Here is a 14,572-nt window from a genome sequence, read left to right as displayed (position 1 = left end):
CTGTCAGAGTGCTTCAGTTGTGGATTCCTGACAAAGGCTTAGACTAGGTGACCCCTGGGATCCCTTCCAATGCTATGGCTCTATGTGAACTTTTCTAGTTTGAGGCATGCGGGTATTGTGACAATCCCATGGTCTTGAAGCATTTTATACTCGCCAGTACATTGGGATTCTTACTGCAGTTAGATAAGATGACAGATTTAAAAAACTTGACAGAAGTCATTTATCTGCCTGGACGAGGGTTAAATGCAGGTACATTCTTCCAAAAACTGAATAATCCAAATTTAATAATCCAGACACAGATTATCCAAAAGCCAGTATTAAAACTAACACTGAATGAAAAAGGCAAAAAAGAAAAGAAAAAGCTGAAAATGAATGTGTTACGTATATTAAATTACATTCTTCCCTGTTGCATGTTTTCTGTTCCTAATAAATAATAAAAATAACAGTAAAGCCAGAACACACACAGAGCAAAACTGTCTGCAAGAGTTTTCCTCTTTTGGTTTTCAATTGAGAAGGACAGCTTCATGTGAAAAGGGACAAATGGGAAAAGCTGCCCCATATCACTCAGACTGAATGGGAAAGTCCACAAATACAGCAGTTGTCTTCTGTCATATGCTTAAACAACTAAGAAATAGAAGATTGTATTAAGCCCTGAATGTTTACTATAAAAACTGAACAGGATTACGGTATTTAACATATTGCTCTCAGTCCAGTTCATTGTCCCAGACCTATCACATCTTTACTGTGGATGGGGACAAGTTCAAGGCCAGAAGAAGTGCAGTGGGTCATACAACTCCAGTAGCAATAATTCAACCATCTGCTCATTCTATGTCATCTCTCCTTTCCCCTGAATGTATTGTAAAATGTAGCTACAGGCAATCTTGAGTGCTAAGATTAAACATATATTTAAGGCGGGGAAAGTGACAAAATCAAGATGCCACTACAACAAATTGTGATCCTATAATTTCTAATAGTGGTATCTTGATTTTGTCACTTTTCCCGACTTAAATATGACTTCATAGTATGTAGTTTCCTATAATATTAATCATTACAAACATCAAAATTCCAGCTTTGTTATGGCATTAATATGGATCTTAATTCCAGCTGAATATATATTTAAAAGAAGGATCATGTTACATTATAATCAACCCACCACCAGCTGTTTGTTCTACTTTTAATAAAATAAATACTTTTAAAAAACTGAACCCTTTTATATTGTTACAATGTTGTTCAATTATACCAATCAACAAAACAAATTTTACTTCAATTTTGGCACATACCCAGATTTTATGCTTGATGGTGCAACAATTTCAGTGGTATTGACACTGGGAAGAGATTGCGTATTCACAATAAACAGCCTTATGGTTGGATTTGTAGCACCTGCCTAGAAAAAGTTACAACACTTCATACCACAATTTAGACTCTACATACAGCCATGTATCCATTATAAAAGTACAATCAACTGAAAGTAGTTTTACTTTTAAGTCACAACATAAAAATAATAAAAACATCATGAAGGAAAGAAAAAAAGTTATCAAATTCTGTTAAAAAGTACACAGACCCTTTGAAAACTATCTGCAAAGCCAACACAGAACATTTAATTTTATGTTAAAAAGGAAATACTATTCTATCAGTGTGGGAGCAACTGATGGAGTATGTTATACTCTCCCCATAATTTTTTTTGCAAAGTACTGTTTTTTAAAATGAAAAACAATTCCAGACACACACATTTCCATGACCTCAGACACTAAGGAGCATTCCATTAAGCAAATTAGCCAACACAGAAAGGACAAACCCATGTAGCTACAAGGAGGAGCAATCCAACAGCAATTATGCTACTTATTTCACTGCTTTCATGCTTCAGAGGACTATTGGGGGGGGGGGGGGTTCAAGGTAGGATACACACAAAAAATCTGTAGTAGTGCTTACCTAAAATGCCATTAGTGTACATGTATCTACACACATGCACACACATCCCTCTGCCTGTTCCAGACCTATGACATGAGAAAGTTATTTTTGGGGTCCTCTTATCTCAGCTCAGTTAAGTAAGGGAAAGGAAAAGGCAGATGGTGCTTCAGCCTTGATTTTTCCATCTGAAGAATGAAGGGAGGTAATGTTTTGTGTTGTATTAGGGCAAACTATTTGCATGATCCACCTTCATTCCATAAGGATATGACCATGCACCATAAGTATATACTGTATGGGAGATTGCAGTGAAATGCTAATGATGGTCCAAAACACACTGCAGAAATAATCCAGTTTGAGACCGCTTTAACTGCTCTGGCTCAATGCTAGGGATTTCTGGGAACTGTAGTTTTGTGAGACATTTAGCCTTCTTGGGCAGAAAACTCTGGTGTCACAATAAACTACAATTTCCCTAATTCCCTAGCCCCAAGCCAGGGCAGTTAAAGCAGTCTCAAACTGGATTATTTCTGTAGTGTATTTTGGACTGATGTCTTCAAAAGAGGTTGTTTTTTACTCAAGTAATGGGGAAAGACCCTATTCTCTGGACTTGTGATTGCTCTGTGGCATCTATTTACAGAAGATAACCACATGTCTGTGTGCACACAGATGGAAAAAAACATACATTTTGATAGTATTCATGCAATTCAGTCATAGCTGGCTCAAATGAAAATTGAGAGACAGAGATGGAAGGAGAAAGCCAAGAGAAAGGGCCACATTACAGTACAGTTTTTTAACAGAGAATTTGCATTTCAAGCTGATCAGGTTTACATCCTAATGGAATAGCATTACAACTTTTTCTGTGCAAAATTATATCAGAAAGAGATCTGTATTTATAGCCATCTCTTTCTCTGTTAAGACAGATATGACCCTGTTCCATTTCTGGAAGTAGCCTGTGCAAAGAAAAAAGTGACCCAGTCAGATAATTGATCTAGGGAGAAGAGGGGGTTCTCCTTCATCCAATCCTCACCAAAATGGATTTCAATAAGCCATTTCAGAAACTTTAAAAATTCCAAAGCCCTAAATTGCATTTGTATTTCCTGTTTCTGTAGAGATAATATAATACTTCAATGCTGCCAGATGCTATTGACTTAAGTCACAGTAATCACAGCAAGCTGTTGAGGAGAGACAGACAATATTTTTGTTAGCAGCAACTGATTAAATGTGACTATTCTCTTAATCAAACTGCTCAACAATCATGTTTAATAAATAACACAGACCTTAGGATATGGGATTTTAATGGTCTTTGGATACTGCAGCGTATCTTCTGAATAAAACGAATACTCGATAACTGGAACTTCAGTATCATTAATCTCTGCATATGCTAAAAAAGTGCCATTTGGAGACCACCACAGAGCAGAATGAGTGCCAAACATTTCCTCTGAAAGAGATGCAAATGTGTTCTTTTGAAGCAATGGTTGCTAAGCTGGCTTCTGCCCTGAAACATTGTTCTTATTAATCTGTACATCATTTCAAATGGAAGTTTAGCTACTAATATTCAGAATGCTTCCCCTATGTTGTGATCAATACAGTAACTGAAGATTCACAAGCCCTTTTTTGAAAATACTGTGCTATGGAAATCTGGCTTCAATAATGACTAGCAAATTCTAACACACTAATTTATTGTGATTTGGTACTATCATCATCATCATCATCATCATCATCATCATCATCATCATCAGACATCTCCTTAAGGAGACAGTCAAAAAGGGGGGGAAAAACAGAATTAGCACCAAATATGAAAAGTGATCCAGACATTTCAAAATGTAAAAGGAAAGCCTGACATTATAAATATATCAGATTTATCCTCTTCACCAAGGCCCAAACAATATGGGAAAACAGTAATGGTTCCATATATATTTTAGAAAGTAAAAGGACAGTATAGGTGAACAGGGCTAGATTCACTTTCTGACTTTCACTGACCTCCCCTTCTGCTCATTCTTTTTTCTTCCAGTTGCATTTATATCAAAACAAATTAAAGGGAAAGTGACAAAATGGAACATGGTGATGAAAGGTAAAAGGAGAAGAGTACAATTCATATTAGAGGGCCAGCAGGGTGAAGTGGTTTGAACACTGGACCATTACTCTGGAGACCAAGGTTCATTACCGCAACTATCATACTAGTGGCAATGAACAGAACATTAGTACTATAACTCTATTTTTCCACACAGTTTCACAATTACATGTAAATGTTAAGACAAAAATGAAAAATGTTTTTGTGTTCCACTCATGAAAAGCCTTTTCATTGCTGCATTGGAAGTGCAAAATTCTGTGCACGCATATTTAGAAGATAAATATTGATCTTGTTCTCATGCTTATTATTGCAAGAGTGGCCTCAACAGAGCATTATTAAGCAAAATATATAAAAACAAGGGGAATAAAAACATTTCTCACAACAGAGTGTGCAAGATTCCAATAAATAATACAGAAATCTGTAAGATGACAATGATCTTACAAATGCCACATTATTTGGAGGAAGTTCATTTGCCAAACAGGAATCTGGGAATTGGCAGGAGAAGGGGGAAATGGCTATGAAGTCAGCTCCGCAATAGGGTGAATGAATCATTATTTGCTTTCACACCCCTTAATTGTGCAATTACAATGTTATTGGCTAGTTATTCATGGAATTTTATCATTAATAAGAAGTTATGTGGCAATAACGGTTTCCTGATGTGAGAAATAGAGGATAGGTGCAACGTTGTGTAATAATCTTCACACAATTACGATGTAACTATGGTATTGTTCCACTCTTCTTCCATTTTTTAACCCCATGTGGTAATCCCCATACTCTCTCAGCCTCAGAGGAAGGCAAAGGCAAAGGCAAACCCCTCTAACCAAATCTTGCCAATGATAGGTTTGCCTAAGGGCTGCCATAAGTCAGAAATTATATGAAGACACAGAACATCAAAGAATTCACTATGTATTATCCCATTGCTCACTTCACTCTTTCAATCAGATCTCCTATACTTTGCATTTAATCAGGATAGATCTGCATTTAAAGGCACACATCAACTGCCAAATCTATGACTTGCATGTAAGAGATATTATATAAAATGTTAACAATTCAACTATGCAGTTGTATTCAGCATTCACAGAACATCAACATAAGCAAATAATTTCCCCTTTCCCCCCAAAAGATGGACATGCATGTCTGTGTAGCTGTAATTCACATGGATGATCTATTTAATCACAAAAACTTGAAGGCCCTGTAAGTAAGTGCTTTACATATTTCAGAATGGGGTGTTTACCTTAGGGTTAATTGTGAATCCAACTTTGCCACTGGGAACCCAGGGAATCTTGGTGGTAAGAATACTTTTTAAACTTAACACATGAAAGATTATCATAATGGCCAAAGTGAGTGAAGAACCCATGTCAGCATGAAAGATGGTGAATGCATCGGAACAATTGCATTACATTATAGAGAAATAAATTATATAAGATAATTTCAAACACGCCTGCAACGTATTTTGGAGGTTTATGAATGAACTGTGTCAAGCCTTTCTACTCCATGTGCCTGGAGAACAGATTAGAAAGTTTGCTTTTTAATTTGAGGCAACTATAGTTTGTCATTTCATCTGAATTTGGTAAATATTGCCAACAAACCAGGACCGCAAACCACAATCAAAACATGGCTTGGGAGACTTTCTTTGTTATTGTTGCAAATGATGGCGTGCCACAAAGTAAAAGCAAACACTTCTATCTAAAGTTCTCTTCTACATGTGAATGAGAAGGGAATGGAGAAAAGCATGCGAAGTTATTTCCATTATGCCAAATGACAGCTATATCATAATATTGTCAATACCCTATGGAGCCAGAAATATATTTACTGAATATGTTACACCCAATAAATGACAAGTAAGAAAAGAAATTCTGGAGAATTATGTTATACAAGAACTGTATATGCTAGAATGTGGAACGGTAGAGAATACCCTCATAAGACAGCTGGCTCTTAAAGTTATTTGAGATGATGAAAATGGATAAGTTGACAATGGTGGGATACAAACCGCCGCTTTGCGGCGCTTCCCCGCTGCCGCCGTTTGCTCCGCGCGGGAGCTGCAGCAGTCAAACCGCGCGGCTCCCGCGCGGAGCAAAAAAGAAGCTCCATTTCGGAGCTTCTTCTTGCGGCGCCTCTATGACGTCGCGAGGCGCCTGGCGCGGACTCGCAACGTCATAGGCGCCGCGACACATCTGGACGCTATGTGTCCAGTACGTAAAGATGGCGGCGCCCATGTGGAAGGGGCGCCGCCATCTTGTACATATTGTATACGTACTAGGGTTAGGGGGGTGCGGAAGAACCGCCCCTTCCTAACCCTAGTACGTATACAATACGTACTATATGGCGGTATGTATCCCGCCAATGTTATTGAACAACACTGAAGAAAAACAACAAAGATTGGCAAAATGTAACACCATTATGGGAAAATAAATGGAGGAAGTTAAAAACAACAATTTTCCAAGGCTAAAATTAAAATCTTGGAAAATAAAACAGAAGCGATACTATCAATTAATATACAGTGGACCCTTGTTATACGCTGGGGTTTGGTTCCAAGATCCCTCATGGATAAAAAAATTCATGGATGTTCAAATTCCATTAAATATAATGACATAGCAAAATGGTGTCCCTTGTAAAAATTGGAAAATCAAGGTTTGATATTTGAAATTTATACATTTTCAAACCGTGGATGCTTGAATCCGTGTATAAAAAAAATCCATGTATAAGAAGGGTTGACTGTATTAACATTTCAATAGAGAGGTAGATTGATCAGAAAGAGGATATAAACAGAGGGAGAGATAAATTTGTAAACAGACTGAGACTAGAAAGGTTAGGAACTGGACTGATTTTATTTAATGATGAGTGATAGATGATTATAATAATCCCACAGGTGATTACGAAATTAGGACTCTTTTTATGCGTTCTTAACTGTAAAAGACAACAGAAATTATATAAATTCAACATTAGGTGGCAATATGGTTTGTTGTCGTTGTGCACTCCAAGACATTTTTAACTTAGAGTGACCCAAAAATGAATCTCTAACAGGTTTTCTTGGCAAGATTTATTCACTGAGAGATTGTCATTGCTTTCTGAGGCTGACAGAATGTGACTTGCCCAGTTCCCAGTGAAATTCCATGGCTGAGTGGGGATTCAGACCATGATCATCCAGAGTCTTAGTCCAACACTCAAGCCAGTACACCAAACTGGCTCTCAACAAAATGGTTATTCTTATGCAATAGTTACCTTCATATACCCAATCTGATAATCCATTAAAAATTCTGTTTTCTTCGCCATTTTTGGTGATCTGTATATCAGGAGCATTTGGCGTTTCTCTGATGTAAATGTTGTTATTCGAAACATAGGCCTGCCATAAACAGAACAGATAATGCTGGTTTTATAGCCCTTCAATATCACTTTTTTCCCCCTCAGCTACTTTACAAGTACATTCATTTTACATATCAGCCTGCAACTGGAGATGTTCTCTGTGCTGGAGATTGTTTTAAAGGTTCTTCCCAGCTACCATCCTCCCTATGGTCTCCTCATGCTCAGTAGTTAATAAGCAATGTTAGTGTTCAGCATAAAGCTACAAATTACCCATCCACACAATTAAATAGATCATTCTCCCTTTTAAGATCTTTGTAACCCCCCCCCCCCCCCTTTTATCCAGCTGTTAGGATTTCAGGTTTGTTCTCTTTTGTTTGGTTTTGGCTTGGCTTGGTTGGGGTTTTTGTTGTCATATTTTTAAAAAAAATCTTACTCAATACCCTGTGTTACTGAGTCCATTAAAGGTTGTTTTGGGCTGTTTTCCCACTAGATTTTTCTTTAAACCTTAAATCCAATTTTCTTTAAACCTTACATCCACTTTCTTGGATATATACAGATCTTAGGGTAATGTCACTTCTACTAATGTATCTCTCTTGCGTGAGTGATATAATTCTGGCTGCATACGCATACGTACAGGAAGACCTCACTTAGTACTAGAAGGAAGGGTCATGTGTCTATGGCAGATGGGTGGGCTGCATGATTTTTACTAACCAATTTATGACCAACAGGTGACCAGGATATGTACTGAATATTTGTAGGAAGTGCCTTGCCAGGTACTAAGGAACTAAGGAGAAAGGAAAACACAAAGAAAAAAGTCAGAGTACTGTGATTCATATTGTCACTATGATACTTTGATAAGACAGCAGTGTTACTGACCTACTGCTCAAATCATAGATGTGGTATGATGCATTGTATGAGTGCCTCCACACCTACAAGAGAAGCATTTGAACATAAGGGGTGAGGGACAAGATGAAGAAGAAATCAATCTGGCATTCAATTTCCTCATTTCACCCCAGTGTCACTGCAGAAGTGATAACAAATTAAGACCCCAATTATTGGGTCTAAGACCATGATCCAAGGGGCTGGAAATATATTTGCTCAAAGAATCAAGCCTTTCACAGGGCAGTTAAAACACTCAGATGATGGCGCTATTGCACTGAGAGCATGGCCAAGCAAACCATACAGCCCCTGGACAGACTTAGGGCAGAACAGATGCCTCTTCAAAGCCGCCAACCAGGTAGCTTGGGAGTGCACTGTTTATATGCTGCACACTCCCATGCCGCCCCGAAATCACCTGGAAATCAAGCAGCTGCCCAGATGTGGGTGGCTTCAAGGAGCTCTGGTAGCATGGCATTTATACGCCACATGCTGCCAGAGTGCTTGAAGCCGCCATGGGGCAATAGTGAGGTGTGAAAAGCCACCTTTTCTTTGGCCAAAAAAGGAGTGGATTTTTACCGCTCCTTTTTGGCTGGCTGCAAGGTGGATTTGGGCTGTGGTGTGTGTTTGTCACAGCCCCAATCTATCTTTAGAAGGGGCGGCTTCAAGCCATCCTTTCCGCCCGTCTGTTTTGCCTCTTAGTTCACATGACATTGCATATCATCTACCCATACCTCCCCACAATATAATTGTCCTTACAAATACCTCCCTACCTCCCTCTCTCTCACACACAGAGAACACAAATTCCAAAATTCCAGTGCTATGTTGCAAAGATATAGAGGTTGATTGATTGCAAAACCTTCTATTTCCAAACTAAGAACTAGAAAAATAGGTCATGTATACATAATTTATATTATGTGTGCAAAATATACGCATTTTTAAGCTGATGATATCACATAAATCGGATTCTGAATAAAGAAGAGGCAGCATCTCTTTGAGTGACATTTTAGCTAGCCTGGTGGGTAATAAATTGGCCTAGAAATCCTGCAAAATATCAATCAATGGGTAAATAGGCCAAAACACAGTAAAATAAAATAAAAAACCTGGATGTTTTACTAATATAAAATGATACGAGAAAAGTTTATTTCATAGGTACCTTCTCATAATTGTATCGCAGGAGAGCATATTTTTGGTCAGATGACAAAATTGCTTCAGTACTATTATAACTGGCCTGTTGACATAAGAATAACAATGTTACATAAGAAAACCATGGATGTAAACTCAGGGACTAAAACATACAATATTCATTAAAACCTACTAATGTTATATTTGGTAAAACTATGGTCTCTGATCCTTTGTCAACATCAAAGAGAAGGATATTGTTTTGCCTTGTGTGGAGATATTGATTTCCTAAAGGGGGAAAAAAGAGAAAATAGTCATTCATTAAGTAATCAAGGGGCTATACAGATTGTTTTTTTGTTGTTGTTGTTGTTGTTGTTGTGTTTGCATGTGTCAGAAAATACACTCTAGAAATAAAATGCTGGTTACCTGAAATCCACTGCAAGTTGTACGATTTGTATTGAAAATTATCACTCAAATAATCCTGTAGAGTAAATTTCCTACGTTGATCAGGAATATCTGTCAACAAGAAAGAAAAGGTAAGACTGCAGTGGTGTGGCATCTCACCAAAGTATTCTGCCTTATACCTCAATGCTGAATATAAAATCTGCAAATAAAATGACATAGGCCCGGTACAGACCACCACTTTGCAGCAGCCTGGGGCCAAAATTAGGGCTTGGGAGAGCAGTGCATCCGCATACTCCGCCTTCTCCTGGTGCCATTTTGGTGCACACACATTTACACAGAGCACATGCTAATGATGTGCCTTGGGTGCCATGTCCAAACGGCGTGGCGCACAAGATACATCACCGGGCCACTCCAGGACATTAATGGCGCCTTGGCAGCGGCACAGAAAAGAGTTGCATTTCGCTGATCCTTTTTAGAGCAGATGATTGCTGCGCCCATGCGGTTGCCACGGCAATGATCCAGAGGAAAAAGGGCTACCCCTTTCTTCTCATCTGTACAGCCCCTTAGTTACAATTATGTTTGCAACATATTTTCCCAACTTGGTACCCTCCAAATATGTTAAATTAAACTTCCAAGATCTCCAGGTGGAATGCAACTGACCATGTTGGCCACTCACAACAGATATTGTGCTACAAACTGCATAGGGGAAGGTTAGGGACAAAAGCTGTTCAAGTGATATGATGGTGGGGCAGAGACCACTTTAACTTTCAACTCCCAGGACACTTCCGATTGGAAAAAAAGGACTCTCCCCCAGAACTAAAATGGCCCCAAGAATTCCAAAACCAAAATTGCCCTTATTTTCCTTAGAGGGGTTGGAGGACATGTGGGAGTAAAAAATTGTTGAGGAATGGTTGAGGCAAGGAGTACAATCCTCCAGGGCTGCTGGGGAGGCAAAGCAGCCCCCAACAGTTGCTCAAACCTGCTATAAAGTATGGTCATACCCCACTAATTCTCTTCATCCTACCTGGTCTCCATTTTGCCCACTACATATATGTTCTTTATTAAAATAAAGCCCTCCAGCTCTCTCATCCTGATTTGAAGCCTTATGAAGAATTATCATAGAATCACCTATGCATGGTGTCTCTCACCAAATGCACCTGGTGTGTGCATTTCCTCAGTAGATCTTTAGCCGCTTTGACTGGATATTGTGTTTTCATATATGTTTTTGGCCTATTCCTTATTTGTTGTTGTTTGAGCAATCCAGAACAATTTCTTCCTCCTCCTAAGCCAGATTTTACCCAAACTGGAAACTCCTGAGACTGCTTTGAAAGTGGTTTCCAGACAGACTGCACATCAAAAAGCCAGAATGAATAAATGGATCACAAATCATCCCAGTAACAATGTACATTAAAATTTGTAGCTAACTGAACAGCAGACTAAATTGTATGAAGATATTTGAGTTGAGTACATTGTGGCTGGAATGCTGTGGGCATTTTACACATGCATAAATTTCCCTGCAGAAGCCATTGTCTAATGTGGAACATCTGGACTCATGGTTCCAGTTTGTGGAAGCGAACCTGCTAGAGCCCTAAGATCTTCAGAAGAAGGCTTTCTCCTAGTCCCACCACCATCACAGGCTTGCTTGATGAGGACACAGGAAAGTGCCTTTTCAGTGGCTGCTTCCACCCACTAGAACTCCCTTTCATGGGAGGCTAGGCTAGGCTGGCCCCTGTCCTTGCTTGCCTCTTGCCAGCAAGTAAAAACATTTTAATTAGGCAGGCTTTTAAACATAATAATCATAACAGGGTAGTTTTTATATGGGGTGTGAGTTTTAATTATATTTTTAACTTTGTTTTTATGTTAATTTTATACTATTTTAATTAGATGATGTTAACTGTTTTTAAATTTTTATTGTAAAGTTTTAAAAAATGTTTTTTATCTTTTGAGCCACCTTGGGTCCCTTTGGGAGAAAGGCGGTATAAAAATGAAATGAAATAAAATGAAATGAAATAAATAAATAAAATGGTGTATGGATACACAGCATATATGGATGCATAATGTATATGGATGTGAATGGTACAATTTACATGAATGTTTAATGAACACTTGTCTTGGTCCAGTTCTGTAACACTGCCACTTGGGCAAGGCTTGGGTCGCACGTTTAAAGTTTAACTCTGCAAGCAGATTTATACTGTATCTTCAAGACAAGATCTTGTCCTGTGTGTTTTAATTATGCTGCTCCTGCATTTTTTTCAGTCCACCGTTCAAATTTAAACTGCATTGCTGTCCAGCTAGAAGTGTTCCTACGTGATGTTTGTTAATGCTGTTCTTATTCAACTGATTTTTCTGTTTAGTTTCTATGTTGGTTTTTATAAGCATGACTTTGGAAAAGGGGGATACATAGTTTTGCACTAAATAAAATTAATAAATTATTTTAGTTGGCTGCTGTATTGCTGCTCCAGGCTCCAAATCTCCTTACACTATCTCTCACTTCTATCAGTTGTTCTGTTTTCTCTTCTGCTTTCTGGATTAATGCTTCTGCTTGGATTCAACCTCTTTCCTGGCCGTTTAGTACAAATCTTTCTTTTACCGTAACAAATTTTGGCGGAAGGGGAGAGCTCTTAAAATACATATAAAATCAATGTATGTTACATGATTGATTCTTGGATTTTATATTATATAATACATGAAAATGTGTTTATACTGTTTTAACATTGTGCTTTTAATAGACCTGTTTACATGCTTTTTAGCATCTATATTAATAACATTTTAGCTTCATTTTGTTTTTATTTGTTGTAAGCTGCTTTAGATTCTATACTGAGAGAAAGGTGGGCTAAAATAAATTAAAAAAATAATCATGAATCTTTACCTAAATACATATATATATACACTCTTTAAAGAGCTAATCCAGTGACTGGTGGCTTGGAGAATGAGAAAAGAAGATAAGCAATGGAGAAACATGTGCTCTCACTCCTTCATTTATAAATTTTGAATGGATTCAAACATGGACCCAACATATTGCTCCAATTTGTCTTCTAAGCTCCAGACCTCTACAGTTAAGCAGGACTCTTGGTTGTGTAAAGCAAAGGCTTCCATATTAACGCTCACTTCATTTCAATGCCTTTTTAAAACAATTATGCCCTAGCTGTCTTTAATGAACATGTTTATATGAAGGCCATGTCAGTTCCATGGAATTCATTATCAGGGGCATTTCCTTTTTTAACGCACTAAAAAAATACAATGAAAAAGAAAAAATGAGAACATTGTTGAGTTTGTGTTCAATTCCTTTATTGCAACTATCATCAGGCGACACTGATCACCATTTTTTCTAATTTCCTGTTTTCCCTTCTCACTTCTTTTTCAGAAATTAAAACTATTTAGGTGAAAAGACAAAACAAAAAAGTATATAAAATTCCCCTCACAAAACAGAATAAAATTTTCTACAAATAAAATGTAAATGAACACAATATATTTAGTGCTCACAATTTTCTTTTTCTTACCATGTCAACAATTAATGGAACCATCATAGAGATGTGTAACTTCAGTTGTTGGACTCCAACCCCTACCATATACAACCATTAGGGTGATAAATCTTTACTTATTTAACCCTTCTACACAAGAATGAAAATTTCAAACATTTTCTCCCTACTGAGCAAAATTGCAAGCCTTTTTTCACTTTTTAAAAATAATTCTTCACATTTTGGAATGTCTTTGGTGAAAATGTTTGCACAAAAAGCAATGTTTTGTGAAACAACAGCATGTCTGGTGAAAAACACTATTTTCTGCATAAGTGAGAGGGTGTGGAATATAAAACATTTGGAAAATGGAAGATGCTAAGAAGAGGGTGAGGATTATAAAATTATAAGCCAATGCAAGGCATCGGCAACTTGGTCTATTCCAGATGTTTTGAACTACAACTTTCATAGTAATTGTTTTGCCATGCTGGCTTAATGGTGGCTGTAATTCAAAATATCTTGGGGAGGCACTATGTTGTCTAAGTAAGGTATTGTCAGATACTAAGCCATCCATCTAGTTCAGCAATGATTACTATAGTTTTTTGTTTGTAACCCTAGGTTCAGCTGCAGCCTTTCCTAGCTCATCTGTGTGGGATACTTTACTTAGAAATTTCAGGGACAGACTTTGAACATCCTGTATGCAAAGTGTAGATGGTGTCCCTGTGTGCCATTCCCTTGCCCTATAATGAGTCATACCAAGGGACCATTAGCCTACCAGTTGTGAATTTGAATTGAAGCAGCAGCTTGACAAAGTCACAGGGGCATGTCAGAGACACCAGCCTGCAAAATGAAACATTGACTAGCTGGAAATTTAAGTGTTTGGGGAATTATGGCTAGTGGACTTCACTAATGTGCTTGAGTTCAGACTTCCACATAACAGAGAAAGAAGTGATGGTTGGAACACTTACATATTTTCTGAGAGCTGTACTTCTCTTGCACAGGAAAGTGAGAATGGATTTTAGTTGCCACTTGTTGTTTTGTGAAATTGAAGGCTTTCGTGGCCGGCATCCATGGATTTTGTGGTTTTGGGGGGGGGGGGGGTTATGTGGCCATGTTCTAGAAGAGTTTATTCCTGATGTTTCACCAGCATCTGTGACTGGCATCTTCAGATGCCAGCCACAGATGCTGGTGAAACGTCAGGAATAAACTTTTCTAGAATATGGCCACATACCCCGAAAAACCTATTAAAAAGTATGTTGAAGCTTTGTTTTTGTGTCATCTCAAACCTACGATCACCCTAAGAAGAAACTATCATGGGGTTTTCTTGGCAAGATATGTTCAGAGGAGGTTTGCCATTGCCTTCCCCTGAGGCTGCCACTTGTTAAACAGTAGCAACAATTTGCAGTGCTCAGAGTAGCTTCCAACCATTCAAAAT

The 14,572-nt window shown here is 38.0% G+C and overlaps 1 protein-coding gene across 1 annotated transcript in view; it reads right to left on the bottom strand.

The window, feature by feature from the left end:
• Positions 1-14,572, bottom strand: part of DPP4 (dipeptidyl peptidase 4) — a 67,246-nt gene that overhangs the window by 40,786 nt on the left and 11,888 nt on the right. The window contains exons 3-10 of the mRNA XM_089519884.1: positions 9,704-9,793; positions 9,474-9,565; positions 9,312-9,386; positions 8,156-8,208; positions 7,991-8,063; positions 7,199-7,319; positions 3,183-3,343; positions 1,281-1,384 (exon numbers count right to left, since the gene is read on the bottom strand). Of these exons, the coding sequence (XP_089376010.1) occupies positions 1,281-1,384; positions 3,183-3,343; positions 7,199-7,319; positions 7,991-8,063; positions 8,156-8,208; positions 9,312-9,386; positions 9,474-9,565; positions 9,704-9,793 (769 nt within the window). The remainder of the gene's footprint in view (positions 1-1,280; positions 1,385-3,182; positions 3,344-7,198; positions 7,320-7,990; positions 8,064-8,155; positions 8,209-9,311; positions 9,387-9,473; positions 9,566-9,703; positions 9,794-14,572) is intronic.

This window comes from Sceloporus occidentalis, unplaced genomic scaffold, assembly GCF_023333645.1.
Source record: "Sceloporus occidentalis isolate IW3139 unplaced genomic scaffold, rSceOcc1.0.p SCAF_4, whole genome shotgun sequence".
NCBI lineage: Eukaryota > Metazoa > Chordata > Lepidosauria > Squamata > Phrynosomatidae > Sceloporus > Sceloporus occidentalis.
This window is presented reverse-complemented; position numbering and strand designations above follow the sequence as displayed.